This window comes from Megalopta genalis, unplaced genomic scaffold (genome assembly GCF_051020955.1).
Source record: "Megalopta genalis isolate 19385.01 unplaced genomic scaffold, iyMegGena1_principal scaffold0050, whole genome shotgun sequence".
NCBI classification, from domain to species: Eukaryota; Metazoa; Arthropoda; class Insecta; order Hymenoptera; family Halictidae; genus Megalopta; species Megalopta genalis.
In genome coordinates, this window is record NW_027476119.1 from 461687 (window position 1) to 485443 (window position 23757).

A 23757-nucleotide genomic window follows, 5' to 3' on the forward strand; every position below is an offset into this window, starting at 1 on the left:
GTATGTTTTAGGTTTAGACGACACCTAGGGTCCTGGAAACGTCCCTAACGTTTAAGATGGAATACGCTTCGTTTAGAAGAAGAAAAAGAATCCTTCCAAGCAGTAGACAAAAGCACGGCGATAGTTACTTGGTGGTTGTTCGTTACAATATCTGTGGCTATGAAGAACCCCTACCAGTTAGAAGTTATAGTAGGTTGCTGCATACACATGTTCTAAGCACTTCATATGAAACGAAACAATCGAATTTCATCCTTCGCTGGAGTAAATGTTCTTAGAAATATTATTGAGAAAGTATAACAAGCAGAGGATAAATATATACATGTACATATATCGTGTAACGCTGTGTACAAATTCGTTTGAAAATATCCAAGTTCTATCAAAAAGCATGTTGCAACAACCTAATATAATTGCTCAAAGCAAGAAGGAGTCTTTAATTTAGTGAACCACGTATTACTAAAAACTCATTCTCCAGACATATTCTCGGATACCTCAAGTATTGTTCGATTACAGTTTTAAAAGTTGACAACGCGTGAATATACTCTGAGAATGAGATATCAGTCGGTAATTGCCTCGTTTCAAAGGGGCTCTAACTTCTATAACATTGTAGAGTTTCTGTTTACCCCTTAGAGTATGCACTATGTTTAATCATTTTGAGCATTGTACTTGTACTCAAAGTATCAAAGACTTAGCGTTGCGACGACGCATGTTTTAGATACCCTAAAATCGCGCGTACAGATCATTCGTGTTCACATTCATTTTGATATATTTCAAGTGCTCGAAACGTTTTGAAAAAATTCACAACTATGGTTTCAAGCATCCGCTACGGTTCAAGTACGAGAACACGAGCACACCTGATCCATACATGCTTTCCGAGGGTCGGTAAAAGCTTCTTTAAGCATTATAAATGATGTGATCCAAGATATGATCGTCCGAAGCAGTTAGAAGTGAACCATTACACTTTCGTAATTCCAACGCGACAATCTAATCTAGACGTTTTACTTCTTCCATCTGACAGTCGTGGAAACCGATTCAAATCCTAATACATGTACATCGAGCGAAATACAGTGAAAAAAAAACAAACAAACAAAAGGAACGTGTTTACTCAGACACACATCATGTTCTTTTTATTTCTTTCTAATGTACATTAACACCGTGATATTCGGCACGAAGGCGAGGGTAGTGAGTCATTTTTTTAAAAACAGAAGAGAAAGAAAATTCCACGGTCAAGCACTCCGCTTTTCTTTCCTCTCTTTCTTGCATTTAATATTACGTATTGTCTTGGCTAATGTTTTTTTTTTTTTCGTTTCATTAAGTTGAGGTTCTACGAGTTGATTGATTCGACTTTGATCGCTGTACTTCCATCCGAGAGAAAGCGCCTTCGCATAATCTAGAAGAGTATGTTGCTCACTCCATCGGTATCATAAAAGCAGAGATGGGCAAATTTAGAAAATCAAGCGATAAAAGAAAGAATAATAATGAACAGAACAACATTTTCTGCGTGAATTTACAACGAAAAGCGAAAATGAAATCTATCTACATCGATCGTTCATCGTTGGAACGAAATTCTGCCCATCTCGACGTAGAAAGTACATATTATTGAAAATCCTAAGACCACGTTATGCAAATGTGTCGTAATTCGGTGTTATCGGCATACCCGAAAACTAATCTAACAAGCTGCCTGCTAAATTTAATACGCTTTGTGCTTTTCCACCCTCTCTCTTTTTCTTATTCTGTTTGAAACCGTGCTCCATGGAGTTCTCTACTATCCAACAATGTTTCGTTTTTCGTTCATTTTGTGTGATTTTTTTTCTTCTACAAGTGCGTTTCATAACCAGTGCACGGATACTTTTGTCTCGTTCAGATCTACGATTCTCGTGATCCATCCGCCGTATCAGTCTTTCGCGCAGTTTCCGATCGTCCGCGGCACCGGAAGTGAGCGTACACTCTGAACATTTTTCCATGCAGTTACTGTTGTGCTGTGTTTTTAAGCCACCGTTTAATTCAAGAACAATCATGATCACGCGAATTCCCGATTAATGTTTTTTTTCAAGCCTTGCACTGTCAGCAGGACAAAAACCTAAAAAGAAATCGATGAGAGTTCAAAGTATTACTCATTTCTCGCCTTCTCCACGTTGAAATAAGAAAAGAAATACATATTTTTGCATGATCAAAGAGACAAAATGCTGGTAGTGCAAGGTTAAAAAAAAAAATAAGCGGCCCCAAGAAGTACGAAGATCGAAAATCGTAGAAACGATACAAGTTAGAAACTGTTTCCTAGTAAAATGGAAGGAATGGTATATTCTCTACGGTATAAAAGGGCGTTCTCTCGCGTAGAAGTGATTTTTTTCTTCATTTTCGTTTTATTCTCGATAAGTAACATCTCGTTGTGGAGCCGCTAGAAAAATCCGTCTCTCGGGCTTACGAACGGCCGATGATCTGGGCCCGAGGGGCAAAAATCAATTTATAAAATCGATTATCAAAACTCCTTTCCTAGTGACGGCTATTCTACCGTTAAACAAGTATACAATCTCTCTAGGCTATTTTTGTCTCGCTCAACGAAACGGAAATCGGTGAATGTTTTACAAAGCGGTAGAAATGGTGGGCGACACAGTCGATTGATTCTAATTTTAATGTAGGGACTATAAGCTCGTGGACAGTTCCGTGGTCTTGTGATTGGCGTTAATGTTGGATCGGCACCGTTTCTATTATCAGAGCCGAGCGAACATTATCATATGAAATAGTAATGTTTGCGTTTTCCTCTTCTTGATCGGATGAATCGTGTGAATTATTGTGTCTTCATCTTTGAGAATCACTAGATTCGAATTTGATGCATTTGTAGCATACTTTGATCGGTATAGAACTCATAGATTAATTCCTTGAGATCTATATTTGCATGAACGTCAACAGTCCAGCGATCCTAGGTTCCAGGAATATCCGAGTTAGAAAAGTTTTCTTCACTTTTGAATTTTTCATTTGTTCTTACCCTCTCCTCACTCTATTTCTATGAATACTACGTTACATGCATACCACAGTGAGGCACAGTGACGAAACAAGAACGTGTGAAGAAGAGGAATTTGCCGTGGTTGAAACAAATATGGTGGCACGCGTCGTTCTTTTGCTAGCCCGTTAATTCGGGCTGACCAAATGAACGTGAAACTTCAATAATCTTGAAGATTATTAAACGTACCAAGCTAGCCACTATGTTTGTTTCATCTACAATACATTTATATGAGAACTAAGCAGCTAACATTCCACTTTATTGTCTGTGTTCTCCAATAGTCTGATCTGCGGCGAGTCCAGAAAGTATCTATGCACATCTATTTATCTTGAACAACTATTTTCGATGTCAATAAGTTGTGAAACGATGTGTTATTCAGTGATAAATGTCTTTCTGTCTCTTTCGATAGGCTGGCGCACAAAATCTCAAGCTATTTCAAATCAGAAGTCGAAATAAAACTAGAGATATCTTTTAAAGTTCAATTTTGTCAATAATCAATATGTCATACAAAAATAAATCGGTACGTTTCGCGAGCCAGCCCAGGTTTGTTGTAGGAGAACGTACAAATACTTTTAGCAGTGGCGTGTGATTCTAAATATAAGGAGAACATGCTTTGACTCTGATTTACTCAGGATCTGACATGTAGGGTTATGCACTTGTTTCTAGCGTAGGGAAAGAAAGAGAGCGAAGCGAGGCACAGGCGTGTGTGTTCGTTGTGGTTATTTGAGACTCAAGAAGCATGTTGTTCACCATAAGAGTACGTAGGTCGCGAAAACATGTTCTTCGTAAATTTGTATGTTGCGTAGTATGTATATGCACGTGTATATATACGTGTACGCGCGCGCGCGTGTGTGTGTATGTGTTGATCACGCAATCAGAGTTGCATTTAATCGCAATTGTTTTTCTCTTTTCGTTTAAAAGATCAGTACGAAGAATAACACCTCTCTAAAGCTACTTGTTCTCAGATCCTAGATCGTTTACATCGGGTCGCGATCACGCTTCCAGAGTATCGTTCAATGGTTCTTGCGCAATTTCTGTGACACAGTGTGTACGTAACCAGCGTGTGTCCTTTTTTTTCTCATCCAGCATTGTAACGTGTGTGTGACGAGCTCTGCACAAGGTGTTCCTCATTAGCGACGTTTTCCTCTCGTTTTTTTTTAGCGTATATAATTATGTTCCTTTAAAATTAACTTCTTTACCGTTAACACGATTGGCAAATACATATATATATTTACATTCACTATCTACAATTTATCTACACATCAACAAACGGTTAGCTTAACATTTTTTCTCTTGGTGTCGTGTGTGTGTTATTATCGTTTCTCTAGTATTTCATTTTCCTCCGACTTCGACGACGCGATTCCCCTTCCTCTCGTACGCGTAATCTTTATCATTTATCACACATTCTTGTCACCGTTTCATCGATCAATCTCGTATTCGGATCATTCACGCTTCGTTACACTCTCATGATTCTCGCGACTAGTTCGAAGCGGCGATCGACGAGTTATAATGGGCGAAAGTGAACAAAAAAGAAAAAAAAATACAAATCATTGTCGTCGATCTTTCCAATCCTCAACGACACGCGACAATTGAAATCAACATTAACGACTCGTTCAACGTAACACGTGTATGAGTGTGTTCTCGTGTATACATATATATATATATAAAAAATAAAATAAATACGACAACTTAAAATAGAAAAACAAATAGGACAATTTAAATGATAATTGATAAATTGTTATAGTCCAGTGGGTCAACGTTCTGACGTTCCGACGTTGTAACATCACATCGTCGCCATGTTATCATATCTTTCTTCGCCTCCGTCTCCAAACTCTCTCTCCCCCATTTCGTTCCAGGGAAGAATTCCTTCGAAATCACAAAATTCTCTTTTCTCGTGAACAGTCCCATACATCTGATTCCTCGGTCGATGATCGATCGGTAAAGTGATTTAACCAGCCGTTAGTTATGGTTAAACCCGTTAGTCGATTTAATCTCGTCTGGTAATTGTCTCTTAGAAATTCTAGTCTTCCTGTAATCTCTCCTGGGGACGATCAACCTCCACGAGACTGTCGAGTTCAAGTCAAATTAGGCTGCGGCGAGGGCGTAGTTTTGGACAACGTGTAGGAGGTGGCTGTGTCCTATATGAATGCCCAGCATTCTAGTGTTTTCACAACGAAATCCTCGCGTGGTGCCAACGGCTCATTTCCATACGTGCTGCAGGACTGTGTTCTGCCTTGATACAGATCGCCGTCCAGCCACAGTCCAAACTTGCCACTGAAAACATCATAAATGATTGATTATCTTCATGGACTAAAAGATACTACTACTGATGACAGACTGTTGATGCCCTGACTATTTTTAATTTCCAGTCCATTAACACTTTGATGGCCGGACTCACGTATCCGTGAGTTCGCTCAGTTAACGGTTATCGACCGCACTCACGTGTACGTGAGTTCACGGAATCGCTAGTTACCGACTGAGTTCATATGTTCGAATAGTTGCAAAACTTCAGTTGCTTATTGTTTGTCTACTTAGTATCGATTATTACTATATCTACTATATATCTATATCTGTCTATGCATCCATCTATCTAAATTCACATATATATCCAATCCTTCAAAAGTGAGTGAAAGTGACGACGAGATATACGCGGATAACCTGTCAAATGTTAGTGAGCTAGAATCAAATGACAGCGAAGATTCAGACAGCGGAAACGAAATTATTGTTAGGAAACTGAAATGGGTGTTATATGTAACATATAGATATTATATATAGTATAGTATATTATTATTATATTTTACTTTATTATATCACTGTTACATTCTATATTTTGGTCATTAAATTATGTGACACTATGTCACCAGCATGCCTTTATCAACAGCCTGCCAATTTGTCACACAGCTGACAAAATGTGCCAGTGGCAAGGGCAAGTTTTTTTACGAAAAGTGTGACCGTCAAAGTGTTAAGTGTCGACTGAAACAGTCCTCTAGTAGCTCGCCTACAAATGAAAGAATTTGGGGAATATACTTACTCTCCAGCACCGATAGCAAGACTCTCATTGTTCCCTTTAATAAAGTATAAGTTGTCCCCTGTCCAGTTGAATGCCTGGAACCTGGGTGTGAACCTGAAGAGCAGGGACTCACCGGTCCCATAGAAGTGGTCGCTCACGTGGAGAGCACAAGAAGTTAATGCACCAAAGACCTAAAATCACAGGAAACAATTATTAATTCTGACTGCCCCATTTCTTTTACATGCCTCCTAATAAACTCAAATAATCTTCTGTAGCGATCAATTTTGAAAACTTCCCCAATGGTTAGCATAAATGTTTAACAATGCACTTACATTGCCCTCGGTGTCCTCGATGACCAACAGGATGGGACTTTCTATCTTGGCCATCTTTCTGTACATGCTGTTTAAACTGAAACCGTGTTGACTGGTGCTGAAGACGAGGGTCCACAGATAGCCTTCTGCTCTAGCTGGCAAGTGCCGGCACAGTTGTTCTCTGTGCTCATCGCCGAGGATTTCTGTGGTTCCTACAAGATCTGGCACGATGACTTCATTGTCTAGGGAGATGGCACTGTTTGCATAGAGGGCTCGCCTGACTTCTTCGCTCATAGACAGTACCTGTGAACGTAAAATGGGCAATAAGTGACTAGAATTTTTATAAATATATGGGAAACATCACAGAAACGGGATCTAAAAGTTCAGGGTCTACTGAGTCCATTGTGTTGGAAATTCAAATGACAGAAGTTCATGGCTCTAGCATAAATCCACGCTGTCTTGTATTAGTTATGAGTACGCGTAGCAAAGTAGTGTTGTTAGAAAATTCCTTGTTAAATTCATGGTACAACAACGTACTCAGAGACCTCGATTAGTTGTACAGATTGGGGAGTTCTTTTTTGCAGTACTTATTGTAGATATGCTAGGGTTGCAACGCTAGAGGGGTCCAGAGGTCTCTAAACCTAGGTCTAGATCTAAAACAGCTAACAGATAGACAGACACACACTACAACTGTGGCATTCAAGTGTCGTGTTGTAATTGTTGTTTTGTAATGTCCGTGTTTTTTTTTCTGGCTGGGGTGTCGATGAATATGTATTACGGAGAGGAATGAGTCCTTCCTTTGACACGGTCTTCCATATTAATGTAACCAACTAATTATGCTCATTTCACGCCGAACCCTTGACCTTACTTTCAAACCGCGTCAACATAGGATTGCGCAAACGACTCGTTTTACAATGCAGCATTGTTCGAAGAGAATCGATCTCGGTCTCCCGAGCGACAATGTGACTGAAGAACAGTCCAACAGTTCCCCAGACACGCAACCGTTGCCAAAATGGTTTCCCATATCTCGGAAGAAACTTCTCTCAGCAAAAAACAATGATTTATTCTAGCGCCATTTGTTCTAGAAAGTTCAAGAGGTAAACTCGTCTCCGTACGGGATAGAAGATATTACACGCATATGTAAAGTATTTAAAATATCATTAATTCTTGGGGCACAAGATATCAGAAAATAAAATAGACCCATTTTGCACACAAATTTTATTGCGTTTTAAATTAAACAAAATTGGTATATTTTTATTAATAAAGGAATCACATAATATAAAAACATATAAAAAGATAATAATAATTCAATTCTATTTGTTGTTATAGGATGTTGATGCCACATGGGTTCATGAATACGCATGCAGTTATTGCAATATTTCGAGGTTATTCTAAGGTTGGTCTAAAAATATCCCACTATGCATTACCGTGCATTAAAAAGATGGGACATTTTTAATGCCACCGTGCCCCAAGGAGTTAACTGTTCGTGTTTTCTACAGTGAAATCGAAGAGAGATTTGTACTTCTGCAAATGCGTTATTTTTTATGCATACAGGTATGTAGCTTAGACTAAGTTTCTAGGATCGATATGGAAACGCGCGAGGGGTGAGAGGGGAGGGGGGGATTTGTCGGAAACAGTGGCGCTCGCATTGATCAACCAGTTACTGTACCGTTATTGTTTAGTTTGATGGTACAGATGCTACCTTGGTGAATCGCATTCCCGCATCTGTTCACTAATGACAACAGTTTCGCATGATCATCTCTCGCGGGATTACGAGTTACGAATCGCCCTGCTACCCCGTTATAGCTTTGCATCTCATCCATTAAAATTATGAAATTTACATAATGCGCGTCGGCGAGAGTCTCGGTAAGTGCCACTGTCCAACCTGTGGGGACTTTCCTTTCGCGGAGGATGTGACCCCTAATTAATTAATCGTCGGAACTGTTGTTCCCTAACTAGCGCAGACCAGATCTCATTGCTGACTAAAGAATTCTTTCGCTAAATCTTGAAATTAAAAGCTAACTGATTTATGATCGAGAATCTCAACAGCCAACGGATTAATAATTGCATCCATAATTAGCAACTTTGTACACTGTTTCAATTAAGAACCTGCCACGCGATTTCCATGAACGAAGGCTCCGATCAACAGAAACTAGGAAACGATCCAAGGATTACCTGTTTATTAATATCGCTGTCGTCGCAACAGAATTTCAAGGCATTATATTTTTTTCTACCGACGAAAAGGACTGATAAATCGACTGAATGCATCGAACGAATTGCGTCGTTCTGCGGCGGGATCGCGTAGGCACGATTGAATCGTCACTGACCATCGCAATCGTTTGTTTGCACAGTGACCCAACTTCTTCCTCTGAGAGGAACGTCATGATTATACAGTAATTTCCCTCTTTCGCGCTCAAATTGCGCACAAAAATGGACGATTTGGGAAGAGAAGATACGATTATTCGAACCTCGCAAGTTTTTATAGCCACATCGCATGACACAAATGCATAAATAACCACAGTTTAATTGTAAGATTTGAAATGAAATCTGGAATCTAACATAAAAATCTGCGGTCTAGCGAATGACGCATTAACTGCCATATTGATCATGTTAGCTGGCACTATTCTTTCGTGAGATTTAGATCCAAGTTATTTTTATGAAATGTTCAAACAACTTAAATACTAGGTCGGTGTAAAAATAATTACAGTAAATTCTCTCCAATCGATGCTCAGTGGACAATTTCGTTTTTACAGTCGTTGACAATCGGGAACTATAAAAACGAGACGCAAGGCTCGAATAATCGTATCTCCTTTTCCAAAAATTGTCCATTTTTGTGCACAATCTGAGCGTCAATTAGGGAGAATTTACTGTACTTTCATTCTCAGATTTCGATAACAGAACAATCAAATTCTATTTCATATTTAACAGATTATATGTATGAAATTCAGTTTTAGTTTCAGTTTTAGTTCAAAGAATTAAGAAAAGAGCCAAATGAAAATCGAATTGAAAACAGGAAACTGTTTAGCGTTATTTTGTTCCTTTTTTGAGAGAATCATAAGGATCGTTCGTCCAGCAATGTTGAAACGCATCGATTGTCCCTTTTCCCAAATTGTCCATTTCTGTGTGCAATCTGAGCGCGAATTAGGCGGAAATTACTGTACTGCGGGGATTTATGCAAAATAAAAGTTGTTATATTGAAGTTCAATCGAAAGGTACTTCTTGCCAAATTCTCACCATAATAGCGGCAGTTAGGTATGTGGCAAGAAATATTCAATAAGTTTTTAATAATAAAAAGTTTATAAAAACAGAATCGGAAGGAACGTACATGATACAACATCTAGCAACAGATGATGCGTAATAATTACTCCGCCTAATTCGTAGAAAACGAGTTTTGTTGGCTTTCGCGCTTTGATAATATTAAGCACGAAACGAGTTTAGGCGTTTCCCGCTTATGATATGTTAACCCTTTGGAGTCTATCGGGATATATGTGTCCCATCTATGCATTTCGTACACTTATTGGGAGAAAAGAATCTCGTTTTTTTCCACAATACACGAATATGCCAGTCTTAGAATGCATACCACGCACATATTTGTTTATATGTAACCACATAACCTCTCAGTTTGGTGGTGAAGTCGAATCCACACTAATAAAATCAACATTTCTTGTTATTAACATCTATATGTGCGTAAAACTTGATTTTGGATACACCGCAAATTAACGAAAAATAAATTAGACTCCAAAGGGTAGAAGTACTCCGATGTTTTTGCTCTATTTTATAATTCATTCAGCCATTCTTGTTATAAAAATCCATAGAATCCGTGGTGGTGATACGCTTTAGCATAGCAAACCAAAAGTGAGTGTAACAAAAAAAAAGTGTAACAAAAAGTGAGAAGCGCGTCTTCTTGTTTATTTCTTTCTTGAAAGCTTGGCCATCAGCTGTACTCGTTAATAAACAACCGCGAGTATTTATTACTTGCAAGCCACGAGTGTCGAGAGTATTATTAGTATCAATACAGCCAATCGTGGTTCGTCGACAGTTTCGCAGTCGATTATGTTCGGTGAGTGGAGATCTTGGGTGTCGATGGTGATCTCCCTTTCACGGGGGAAGATAAAACCAGTTTCTTTTTCGCGTGCTTTCGTAAACAAACCACGCTCACCCCGATGTTTACATTGGCACACATCGCTTGCAGTGCTCATTAAATCTAGCGAACACGCGATTAGCCTGCTGGATAGGGCAAGCGTGACATTGATCTCTTGTCAGGCTAGTTCCGAGTCACTTGTGGCCCACGTTTTCGATGGAGCCAACGAGATATACATACATATTATCTTCTTTGCACAATAGGTTATCAATAAATTTCTGTCTCTCTTGTATTATAATTAGACCGCCGATTTTTATGCAAAATAAATTTTTCTCGTTTCAATTGTACAGAACGGGAGTTACATAACTTTACATAACTTTCTTTTTATAATATTATATATATATATTTATATTATATATATAATATAATTAATATACATATTATATTTATATTATTTATATATATAATATTATATATATATTTATTTTTCGTTAATAAACAAAGTATTGCGAACGTGAAGTGTAATGGTGCGCGGTAATACGGTAAATAAATAATAATTGTCCAGTAGGATTAATGGAAAGCGTCGCGTTAAAACATCCTTAAACGATCGAGCAATATTCGAACTATGGAATTCCAGTCAGGATTCATTGGCTCCGAGAATACATTCTAGTCACGCTGCCAAGCGACACGGTTTACTTGATTTAAATCAAAATCTCATAAAATAGCGCGTCAGTGCATAGACGCAGCGGTGTCCAGCCAGGCGGCTTCCAACTCGTTGCAATCGACCGGCCTCGCGTAAATAAAACATAAGGTCAAACAGAGAGCGTTATCTTTTATACGTGCGCGCGCTTTCGAAAACCGAATTTCCAATCTACGCGTTTGCTTTGTCCACTGGGAAAAGGGAGCCTTCTAGACGGAATAACAAAGCGATTCATTCCCCGAATCCAATAACACCGAAATCGTTTGAATATTTTCCCACTGGAGTACTTATTTCCACGAGAATTTCTCTCAATCAATTTTTATATTGAAACACGTATAATAGAAAATACGAACAGACTCAATTTTATCGTAATTGTGAAACGATCTACAGTGTTAAAGAATCTGAAAGTTTCACGTGAAGTATCTCCGTTTTGTTTTGAACGACGCGAGAAAAAAATCTAACGAAGAAAGTTTGTTTACCTCGTTGGGAGAATATTATTTTAATATTAAAGATTTTTCTCAAGGTTATAATTTCCGATATTCCAAGGCCATCATCGATCTTTCCAATCCCTTGCACTATGAGTTCTTCTTCTATGAGTTTCTTTTGAAGAATTAGATTATTATACATATTATGTTATTATATATTATTACATATTATATTATTATATTATTAACCAAATTTATCCGATTTATATTATTAATAAGGTATATCATAATTGCACTACTAAAAAGTGTATTATAATTACACTATCAATACTTTGACCGCCGCGACATCCACATGTAGGTGTAACAGAGTTGTCTAAAATTTAATTTTCGAAACTCAATTTCCTCGCTCGTTCATTATAATTTCTTAATTTTATCAAAATTCGCAAAAAGTAAGAACGTTGGAAAAGTAATGTATTCTACATAAATTTGCTGCACAATTTTTATATACTTCACTGAATAAAATACTTCAATTATGTGAAACTTTCAAGATGTTTGCCGCGGTCGTCAAAGTGTTGACAATTTCTTTAACAGAACAAGAGACAATTTTTGCTTCTCGTATATGTACATCTTCATCTGCTTTCATTTCTAGATTTTGATAACGGGATTATCAAAATTCGTTTCGATGTAGGAGAAATTCATAACATTCATGTTCAGTAGATTATTACGTACGAAATCTTCGTTACGAGCCAGTCTCGTTCTACCGCAACGAGAGAAGCAAGATGACCTATTTTAAATAACGTAACGTTGTAGCTAATTAAAAGATATGTTCGCCATAATAACGTTGACCTTCGAACGACCTCCGCAAGAGTTACTCTTCAAGAAGCATATTGTTCAAGGATACGTCTTAGAATCGAATTATAAATCGATGAAACCGTTCACACGTTCTCGAGTCGTTCAATATCGGAAAAGCTCCTTGACCACTGATATCGGCCCTTATCGACGTTTTCGCGGCGGACAGAACCGGCTTCGAAAGGCGGCCCCCGTCGCGCCGATCAAGAAAAAAGCGCACTCGATAATGGGGCGCCGCGTTTCCGCGAGCACATACAACCGCCTCGCAAACAACAAACTTCACGCTCGGTGGCGCGCGACGAAGTTGTTATCTTTGTTGTTGACGCGTCGAATTCGAAGAAGAATCGTTTATCCGCAATTACATACAACGGGCATTGTGCACGGCCGGATTCTGCGGATGACATCGCGCTTGATGCGCGTCCTGTCAATGTCTCTGCGCCGAACACGTGGAAACCCGCACGGGACGAGCAGAACGGATCCCGAAATGGAATGTCGAACCAGTTCGAAAAACGGAGGCCGTGCAGAGCCGACAGAAAAATGTTTACAACGTCCCGATGTTGAGATTACGCTCGGATTTTTTTTTCGAATATTCGACGGAGACTGTCGAACGCAGAGCTTTGGGCCCAGATAAATCGTGGAAACTGTCGAAGCGCTGTGGGTGAACTTTTTCGATCCAAAGATTTTATTTTGTACCGGCTTCAGCGTGTTTTTTTCCTTGTATCGCATCATGAACTATCCTAAATTTCCTTTCCGAGCAACGTGGAATCTTTAGAAATCGACCGAGGACAACGACAAATCGGTTGAAACTCGGAGTTCACTGAAAACCAACGAAAATTCGGGCGAACATGCTGAGATCAGGTAAATTTTCCCTAATTGTAAATCGCTCAGATTGTACACAAAAATGGACAATTTCGTTTTTTATAGTCGTTGACAATCGGTAACTATAAAAACGAGCCGCGAGGATACGAATAACCGTATCTCCGCTTCCTAAATTATTGTCCATTTTTGTTTACAAGCTGAGCGTTAATTGGAGAGAATTTACTGTACTCCGAAATCTCTATTTCATGATTGACGTTAGTGGTGCTAGAAAATTTGGTAACCGTTGTTTTAACTGCAGTGCTCTCTTGTCTCTAGTATCAAGTATTCGCTCGGTCTAAGTACAGAACACTTGACACAGTTGTTCACATTGTGTTTGAATTGTACTTCGACGTATCTCCGGGACACGAAAGATTAAGTACAGGGTACTGAAACGGTAGCAGTGTGTAATATATTCGGCATTAATTTGGCTATTGGATATTCAAGTATTTCGATGCGTTTTACTATAATCGATTCACTTGTGACGAAACTCGAATAATTTTGTTGCAAATTGCTAATCAATTTTTCTATAAAATAGTGACTGAAATATTCAATTTTACCGTGTCTTGTAGATTTTTAATAGAGAATTTAGTTATAATAGATTTTTAATAGAAATTTAAATTATGATAGCTTTAGGATTCTTCAACGCTACACATACCGATGTGCATTGTAACATGAAAATACAAAAATCGAATTTATTTAAATTTTGTTGTTTTCGTTATAGTACTTGTTCTAATAATGTAATTCATCGCGCTGTCGTGCACAAGTGTAAAGATTGAATCATTCCCGGACGGATTGTTTTCGTTGGCCGATTACCGCGGCGCATGCAGGAGAGCTACGTTTAATATTCAGTAACCGTGACGATGATCCTCTTTGTTGAAGACGTTCGGAGCATGTCCGCCGATGGCATAAGAAGATTTTTCTGCGCGCGAGAAACCGATCGGTTGCTTGTGACAGCTCTCTGCCGACAACAGGACACACGATAACCGAGGTCGTATTGGCAATCGAGATGCACATACCGTAAGGGAAAAAAAGGATGCTTAAAGTGACGTGTTTATGCGAACGTTTAAGGTCGTCGAGGTGTTATCTCGTTCAGTGGCAATCGAATATATGTATAGTAGCAAGAGAGATTCGATGTCGCGGTTACACGAGTCGTAAAATTTTAACGACAGAAATCGTTCTCCGATGACCACTCGGAAACGGAGAAACTTTCTGCAATTATAACGTGCCATCTTGATCGGAGTCCTTCTGGAGGATCGTTTCATTACAATTTAATGTATTTAGAAGGCACGTCGAACATCGAAGTGTTTCTTGCACAATAAAATATGAGCTTGAACTGTTAATGGATCGCATCGTGAACACCGATGTAATTAATAATTACATCATGCTAATACTGTCTTTCCTTAACATTAGATTTACGGAATCCGTCAAAATGGCGGGTCGCTAATTTTTTAATTTACGTTTATTCATACCGCACAGATACATTTCTGAGTTATTTATTAAATTTATATATTACTTACGGCGAATGTTACAATAACACTTGTTCAAAATCAGAATAAATGTCTTATTGTTACTTTTATAAATTAATATAAAACAACTACTTTTTTGTGCTCCGTAAATCTAGTGTTAATCCTTTCAACTAGAATGGCGACTCCAAGGCGCCATTAAAAATTGTTATGTCACGTTTCAGAATATAATTTTATTGATCAAATTTGTTCATATTTGGAAGAACCGTTGCATCTGTCACAAAATTCAATTTCATACGTATAAAATGTATTAGGTTATATAAAATGGAAATGCAGTGGGTCAGAAAAACTACATCAAATTTTCCGTTGATTTAGCTTCGAGTGCAAAGGGTTAATATCTGAATTATGAATGTCTAGCAAGAAGAAGCTTATTAATCCACGCTCCAGTTTATGAATCTTTATGGAACGATGAAATGAAGCTGATACGGTGCCTGTTTCCGGATAACCGTGAAGATGCGTTTGCTTGACCTGTAAGTTCGCGACCTGTAAGGATACCAGATAACTTGGACCTTGAACGCCATTATTAACCCATTAACTGTCACGATCCCCAATTGGGGATTTTGGCATATTACGTGCACACCACTTGGCGCGAAGAATATGAGCCGTTTTTATTTTGAAAGTGGCATAAGTCACTTTTTCAAAAAAATCGAGTTAATGGTAACACTAATTACAATTGAACGGTATCTTTTCATTTTACAAAAATTTGCAATCAATAAGTTGAGAACTATTGAGATTTGTTCGAGAGAAGTTTTGCTAATTAACGGTATAACAAACATGTTTATTTTGAAAGTGGCGTAAGTCGCTGTACTCGGGAAATTAATTGCGGGTCTTAGTGTAAAAGAAATAGAAACGTGTGATAAGTATGTGTCAAGTATTGTTTTGAATTATTTTCAGTATTTTGAAAAAAGTTCTGATCACTGGACTTATTTTTATAAGTGCGAAAGAATAGTGCAGTTTTGTAAATTATATTATAGTGATAATAATAATATAATAATATACTAGAAAAATGGATCCGTTATACGCTGGATCTCGTCCTGTTTCTTCAGCAAAATACAAAGACACGATGGACTTGCTTAATTATATACCCCCAATATACCACAGTTATTTTAAAAATTTGAAACAAAACACTATTTCCGAGGACTTAATCACTCCTATTGATGACGAAAATTAAATTGAACTGATGTATTTTCATATAAATTACTTATACTTATGTTTTAAAATGTACTAATTATTTTTATATTTTATGAATATTGAAATAAAAAATACTTGAATCAAACCTTTATATTAAATATGTTCATGGTATAAATTTATTCAACAATTTTAGTAAATCACTGTCCTTTCAAAACATCACTTCGGTAAAATACGTCGGACAAAATTAATATATGTCAGTCATTTTTCTAAACTATTTATTTTGAAAGTGGCTTAAGTCACTTTACCGTAATGAAAAATGGTGATTTTTTAATGTTTATACGAAATTATTTATATTGAGAAAAATATCAGTATCCTCGGATAACAAATACAAGTAAATCTTCTCGAAAGTTAGCATCCATATTTTTAAACGTGTTAAAACGCAGACCCTTAAATATATCGACTTAAAAATAAAGTGACTTATGCCACTTTCAAAATAAACGGCTCATATATCAGGTGCGTTTGATGCGATCATTTTATACATATCAGTCAATATTGTTTATAGCAGACGGTGTGTATTTTGGAAATCATCTGTGAGATGAACAGAATAAAATTATCATATTTGAAGCATGATATTTTTGGTTTGGTTTTTATATTGTAATTAGATATCATACATAAGTATGTAATTTAGTGATATAGTAACTACGTGTTACTTACTCAGTCTTCCGTTATTTCATACAATAAAAAGGATTGTTCTTTCTTTTTTTACTCGTGCAACCTGTCACAATCCCCGTTTGGGATTCCTTAAATATTTTAATGACAAAACATAACTTGAATGTAATTATATTGTTACACAACATTTTGCGCGTACACATAACTTTTCCCGTCAAAAATTCAAAAAGAAAGGATCGGGTCAATGAAGACTATACTGGTTTTCCTAACATAATGATTGTAATCTTTTTGATTTGTAGATGGTATAAATTAATTTTCGTAACATCCCTGCATCTGCGGGAAAAATCCGCTTCGGCGAATAACTACAAACAACTGGAAATATAACTTGAAATTAATTTCTCACTAACAGATTTTTTTCTCGACTAATCTGTTCATTTACAATACGATCGATACGCCGATCTTGTTATGAACACTTTCATCTTCGATCATTATAATCTTAAATTCGTTTCGGATAATCTTATTATTAATTAGCATTTTAATTTTATTGCGCTCTGCAACAATGCATAATGTCCACAACCGGGCTGTCGCCTTCAGATCGATTCGTGTCTCGCGTTACACAAGATATCATTCCAGGCCAATCATCGTATTATACAAGTGTTACCTATAATCGAATTTGATTGTCTCACCGAAAGCATTCTGGACGATTGCTGGAACAGGTAGCCGAGCGTCGGACGAGGATCCGCGAACATGACGAGGCCTACGTACGGGTCAGCAAATTGGAAGTGCGCGAACTATGACCTTCGTGCCCGATTCTCGATATCAAACACTCGCGAAACTTCCTAATCATCCAATTACGATCAATCACGTTGTCACACTTCTCACTGTGCGTTATCACGGTTCACGTTACACGAAACGACGATCGTCGATCTTCCTCCGACAACAAGCTCTTTCTGAGTTTTGAAAGAGCAAATAACACGATCGAAAGAAGTCACGAAAATTAAATAATCCCCTAACGACATTCAGAAAATTTTTATCGCTTCTAATAATGACTGGACCGCGAATATTATGCGCTTGTGACAAAAACGAATAGGTCAAATGTAAAATTGGAAATACATTACGAGAGTTCAAGGTTATTGTCACGTTAATTTTCGATTTATTGCTCCTATTGAAAGAGTAAAACATTTACAATTTATGTTTCTCGAAATCGATATAGACAATGTTTATTTTGCATGAAGAATCGCAGTCTATCAATGACGATTCTGAATTATATCAAAGGTGTAATCAATTCTCCCTTATTGACGCTCAGCTTGGAAACAGAAGTGGACAAATTGGGAAGAGAAGGTACGATTATTCGTGCCTTGGGAGCTCGTTTTTATAGTTACCGATTGTCAACGACTATAAAAACGAGACGCAAGGTTCGAATAATCGTATCTTCTCTTCCCAAACTGTTCATTTTTGTGTAGAATCTGAGCGTCAGTTAGGGAGAATTTACTGTATCTTCTGTACAAAATAGAAACGGAAACGATGCTTAAATTGCGAATCAGAAGTTAGATAAAAGTGTATTACCTTATTTAATAATATAACAAAAAATAATATGACAGTATTCTGAAATTCTTGTAAAGTCTATACAGATTTCGGTTTCACCTACTCGTGTTTGCTATGAACGCGTAAAATCCGCAGTCTAATTATTGCTACAGTTTTCCTCGCGTCTTTAGCAAGACAACGTCCTTTATTGCTTGTAATCAAGCGGAAGATGAACTTTGATATCTGCGCTCGCTTCACCGATTGAAATGAAAATAAGAAGCATGCAGGCTCGTTTTTATAGTCGTTCACTATAAATCGGTAACTATAAAAACGAGCCGCAGGGCTCGAATAATCGTATCTTCTCTTCCCAAATTCTCCATTTTTGTTTCCAAGCCGAGCGTCAATTAGGGAGAATTTACAATACATTGAGCGTATTATCCCACGTTTGTTTGCACAAGACTAGTTCGCGATTATTATCCATCGGTGAATTGTACGTAAACGATTTTTATTCATGAACACTGTTTGAAGCACCGTTTTTATCGTAAACTATAAATCCAGACACTAAGAAATTGTAATAGAACCGTGTTTACACAGTTTCGTATATTTCCGTCCACGTGATCCCGAATAGATTAAATATTGTGAAATTTATTCGCGAGTTGGTTAATCGAGTTTTTACCGTATACTAAAACATTCCAACCGCGTTTACTTCTGAAAGTTTTAAGAATTCTTATCCAGAAATTAGTCACTTCCCAGCGCAAAAAGAAATCATGTTATAGATTAGTGTTTTAAACGGTACGAAATGATCTCGAGCTCAGCGATTAATTCGTAACGATAACGTCTGCAAGTATCTCTCGAAAAAGAAGAGATGGGAATATAGGTTGTTTTCTAGCGTGTGTTAGTATACTTGATCGAGATCCAGTCGAATCGGCGAATCGTTCGGAACTGTGGCTCGAGAGATTCGAGCCGATCTCTCTTTCTGATAGACGGCCATCGAGAAATTCTCGCAAAAAGGGGGGAGGCAAACGGGAACAACGGAAGAAAAAAAGTCAACTTCCTAGCCCTCTCGGCGCCGTTTAATGTCAAGCAGCACGGCCGAATCCCGCCGGGTATTTCGAGGGACTCGACCTCGAGGGTATTATTTCGCGATCGGCCTTCGACGGAAGTTCGCCGGCTACGATGATACGGTAATAAGTCGCGGGACGCAGCTTCCGAAGGCTCGTTTTCCGGTTTTTCATCGGCCGGCCGCTCGTAAAACCCGCGTCCTTAATTTCGGATTCCATGGAAACGGAGGTAGTAGCCGACGGTAATTGGACGGCCGAGCAAGAAACCCGGAACGGAACTCGTGGTTTTTCGATCCGGACACATAGAAAGCGAGTCTCCTCTAATGAATAGACTCTGCCGGGGACCGGCTTCGTGAATTTGTAGCAAACGCGAAGAAATGGGACGGAATCTCCCCGTCTAAACTCCGGTTCTTTTTCTGAACCCAATGGACCGCTGACAAAGAAATCGCTCGGCTAACTTCGTCTTTCATAAATTACTCTTTAACCCCGTCGCGTTTTTTGTTCGAGAACTAATGTTTAGAACAGCGTAGGGAAAATAGGTGCAGCGAGTGTGTAACAATGCTCGGACGATTTTTAAAACGCAATAGCTTTTTTCTAACCCCTTGCACTTCGATTTCTTTCGCAACGACGTTAATCGGTACAATTTCGTTCTTTATAATTTCCCTGACAGAACGAGACATTTTTTCTTTATTTTATCTCCTCATTTACTTTCATTCATGGACCATGAGAACGGAAGAAATAAAGTTTCGCTTTAAAAAAAAAAAGAAAAGAAAGAAATGTATATCATTCATATTTTAGTAGATTATGTATGAAATCATCATTACGAGCCGATTCGTTTTTATAGTTATTGAAATTATTAAAAGAAAAGCTAAATGATAAAGATCCGCAGTCTACTAACTGTATTCATCTGCAAGTTGCTCGTTCTTTTCTATTTTTCAACTGCGTAGTTCCTTCATTTTACTTTTGTCGCGTTCTTTCGTCCGCTATTTTTCGTTGCATTTCCAATTCCTTTTTCAATTCAAAGCAGAGTCCCGGATAAAACTTTAAAGCAACTTCTTCTACGACTGAATTTCCCCCACGTATTCGGAAGCTTCTCGCGGAATGCATGTACAAAGATGCCGCCAGTGCATCTAATGTTTTCTAATGTTTTCCAATCGTTTGCACATTATCAGATCTAGTAGTAATTGCACGTCGCTACAATAACAAAGGATTTAATCGGTCGACCATTTGCGCTGTATTGTTTCATTGCTAATTCGACCGACGATCGCGAACTTTTCCATGCGAGGAAATCAATCAAAACAACGGATCAAGACGGATCCCGACGAGTGCCGGGAATGCAAATCAGGGACTGAAGCCTCTTAATGTTGAGATAATACAACAGAGTCGCATTACCGTTTGCAACCCATTAGCCGAACGTGGAAAGCCGATGAAGAATCATTACGAATCACGACTGTGGACGATCCTCGTGCACAGACTCTATGTAGAAACACGATCCTCACCGCGTATATCTTGCGACGCTAGGCCGCGTTAATTAAGATGTTAATTAAAGCAAACACGGGTATCTGTGATTTGCCTTGATCGACTGATTACGGCCTAGTTACGCGAACTCGATTACAAAATAATGAACCTGTGTGAAATGTCGGATTTTCAAGCGAATATATAAAACTGCATATCTTTTCTCAAAAGCTGTTTATTTCATCAAAACATGCTCCATTTGCTTTAATGCACTTTTCCTAACGAGATTTTAATGCATAGATGTCTGCCTTGAAATTCTGATCTTTAGAATCGATAAACCCTGATATGGAATTTTGCAGACTGTCTTCATTTTCATACCGTTTAGCCCGTAAAAACTGTTCTAAACGTTTAAAAAGATCCGGCGAATAAGCTGGGTACTGCAAAATTTCATATTTTAATTCATTTCATTTCGCAATTGTTTTGTACGACGTATACGGCCGAGCGTTGTCATGAAAAAGTATTGAGCCATGCCGATTAACAAGCCATGGGCGTATAATTTTCAATTTTTCATGCATTTCATCAATGTACTGGCAGTGCTATTCGGCTGTAATTGTCCCCCCAGTTTGAAGGAATGAGTAATGAATTACTCCAGTCACATTCGTTTCGACCAATGCTTTCGGAGCATCACTTTTCACAGACGTTTTGGGTCTTCCACGCGGTTCATTTTGTAGGAAAAAAATCACCAGGACGAAAATTTTCAAACCAGCGTTGCACTTTTCGATCGTTAACAGTATTCTTCCCAAACGCCTGGTTTGGCAGCATTATTACCAAGTTTATACTCGTATAAAAAAAATTACACGAATATCGGTTGAATTCATATCCTTACGAAATTCCAAACAAATAACAAAATGGAACACTTTCGAGGAAATCTTCTTTGTTGAAATGTGACTCTGGTGATTGACAGTACGAATATAAACGAGGTTACGCAAAAAACAAAAGCATAACGAAAACAGGGAGACAAACGTTCGTGTGTAAAGAGAATCCGACATTTTATATGCACCAACCTAATATATTCGAATTTGAATCCTAATATACTGAATTTAACTAGGATGTGTTTCGGATACGGAAGAGTTCTAATAACATCCACTGTGATAATTTTAATTTTTTAGACTCGATTTCTGTTGAAGGTTGTCCCTGCGAGGGGCATAATATTTTAAATTTTGGTATTATATTGTTTTATGATGGGCTGCGTCGCATCTGGCGAGAAAGTGCGACGACTGTCTTATCTGGACAAGATTTCCTTAAGCAATAGGCAAGCGTAGACCCGCATTTCTCTGCGCATATGGTCTATTGGCACTGCGTTGCCATTTTTGAGGCTCCTACGGCCAAGAATTTTGTTTTTTTTGTCAGTTGTCTTCGGACGAGCAAGGCGTGTGGTTGTGCTTACCGTTGCTTCCGAACCATCACCCGTAATATCAGTTAACTTTATGTTTGTTTCCTTTTTTTTCAATAAATAGCTTTCTCATTAAAATTAATTCTCATTATAATTATTTACGTTGCCTGTAAATATTCGACAGTTTCATTAATTAAATTGTTTTAACTTTGTGGGAATTTTAGTGGTCGATTGTGGGCGCTGATCGTGTTCAAATTGGAATAAAATTCTAATCTCTCGTTCGTCAATATTTAAGCATTCAAGTGAATTTAGGCACACGATAAACATCAATTTTCTTTCCCTTATAAGAAATGATCGCAATCGAAAAATTTCTAATCGCAGTAATTTGCGAAGAAAATGGTATGTCAAAGGGTTAATGTCATTATTAGCGATTGATCTACAGATGAAGTCTAGATACTGCAGAATTAAGAAATCATCTTAGAATCTTGAAGTGTGTATCAACACGTTTTCACGAACGTAAAGGTCGCTATTTTGGCGTTCTTCGACTTTGCGTGCATCTTTCGATTCGTTCGTAATGTTGTATTTGTTTCTAATGTGATTGATAATCGGAGATAGTCTTGAAGGATACGTACAAATTTATCATCTTTGTTTACGGCCATTTTACGTTCACATCGACGTCGTAATGATCCCTTGTAAGATCGTGATTTATTGTATCGACTATAAATAGGCTTGGTATCTTTGCAGTCGTAATAAAAATTTCGAAAAACGATTGATCTCGCATCATTAATATCACTATCGTCTAAGATAATTACGTAAACACAGCAGAACTTTGTGCAAACAAGCATCGAGCACTTCTTGAATAAAAGTTCTTGCTGCGAGTAGATTAACGTTAATCTGAACCGAAACGAATATTTAACCATTTTCTGGTACGATGATTTTGATAAAAAAAAGGATGACTAGTATATTGGGCTCGCGACAGACCCAAAATAAAAAAGCGCAGAAGCATGTTTTAATCTAATTCTAGACAAATGATCTATTTTATTTTCAACTATTGCATAAAATAACAAAACGACGAAAAATGAAGCTTTTACAACGAAATGTATCGATTAGGGATTAAATGCCAACACGTTTTTGCTTCGTACAAGCTTGTAAATAAAATTTGCAAACACATTTGTTCTAACGAGGCTGCAGTGCAATACATTTTGCTGGTATAATTTTTATTTAATAATTCGGGAGCAATTAAATTCAAGGGGTCGTAATTCTCTTGTAAAAATTGTGTAATAAAGGCGTGCCATTCTTATTTCGTAAGCGATTAGTCACAGTGCTGAAAAGAGAGTACTGACGACGTACTTGACATCGCTATCATAATTCGTTAAAGACTTATTAAAGCTAATGCAACCGCTCGGAAAGCTTTCCTTGTTACATCCGTCCAATTATGTAATTCAACAATATCCGGTGATTGCTTTCATGGCTCGTTCCAGATCGACGTCAATAATTAGCCTTGTTCGCCGACCGTAATCGTAGCAATTTTGCGACGACACGTTCTCCACAGAAATTCTCTTATTGCTACCGCCTTCGCCTAAAATAATTCTGCCCGTCGATTGGCCGGGGACATTCGTCTGGGGAAAAAAAATTGGTCCCGAGGAAGTCTCGAAAAGGCGTTCGAATCGATCCCAAGAGCCATCGCGATTCAAGGAGACCGGGAAATTGAACACGGCCATGCTTCGTCGTCGATAGTTTCCACTGACTTGACAATGAAGTCTTTCGAG

At 37.9% G+C, this 23757-nt stretch overlaps 1 protein-coding gene across 21 annotated transcripts in view; it reads right to left on the reverse strand.

Moving 5' to 3' along the window:
• Positions 1-1097: 1097 nt before the first annotated feature.
• Positions 1098-23757, reverse strand: part of mtd (TLD domain-containing protein mustard) — a 424160-nt gene continuing 401500 nt past the window's right edge. For 20 of the 21 annotated variants that reach the window (XM_033481311.2, XM_033481314.2, XM_033481309.2 and 17 more), the window contains 3 exons: positions 6341-6622; positions 6030-6199; positions 1098-5272 (listed from right to left, as the gene is read on the reverse strand). In XM_033481311.2, coding sequence (XP_033337202.1) covers positions 5137-5272; positions 6030-6199; positions 6341-6622 — 588 coding nt within the window. In that variant the 3' untranslated portion in view covers positions 1098-5136. Of the gene's footprint in view, positions 5273-6029; positions 6200-6340; positions 6623-17241; positions 17320-23757 lie in introns of those variants that run through there. The other variant, XM_033481320.2, reaches the window with a different exon arrangement.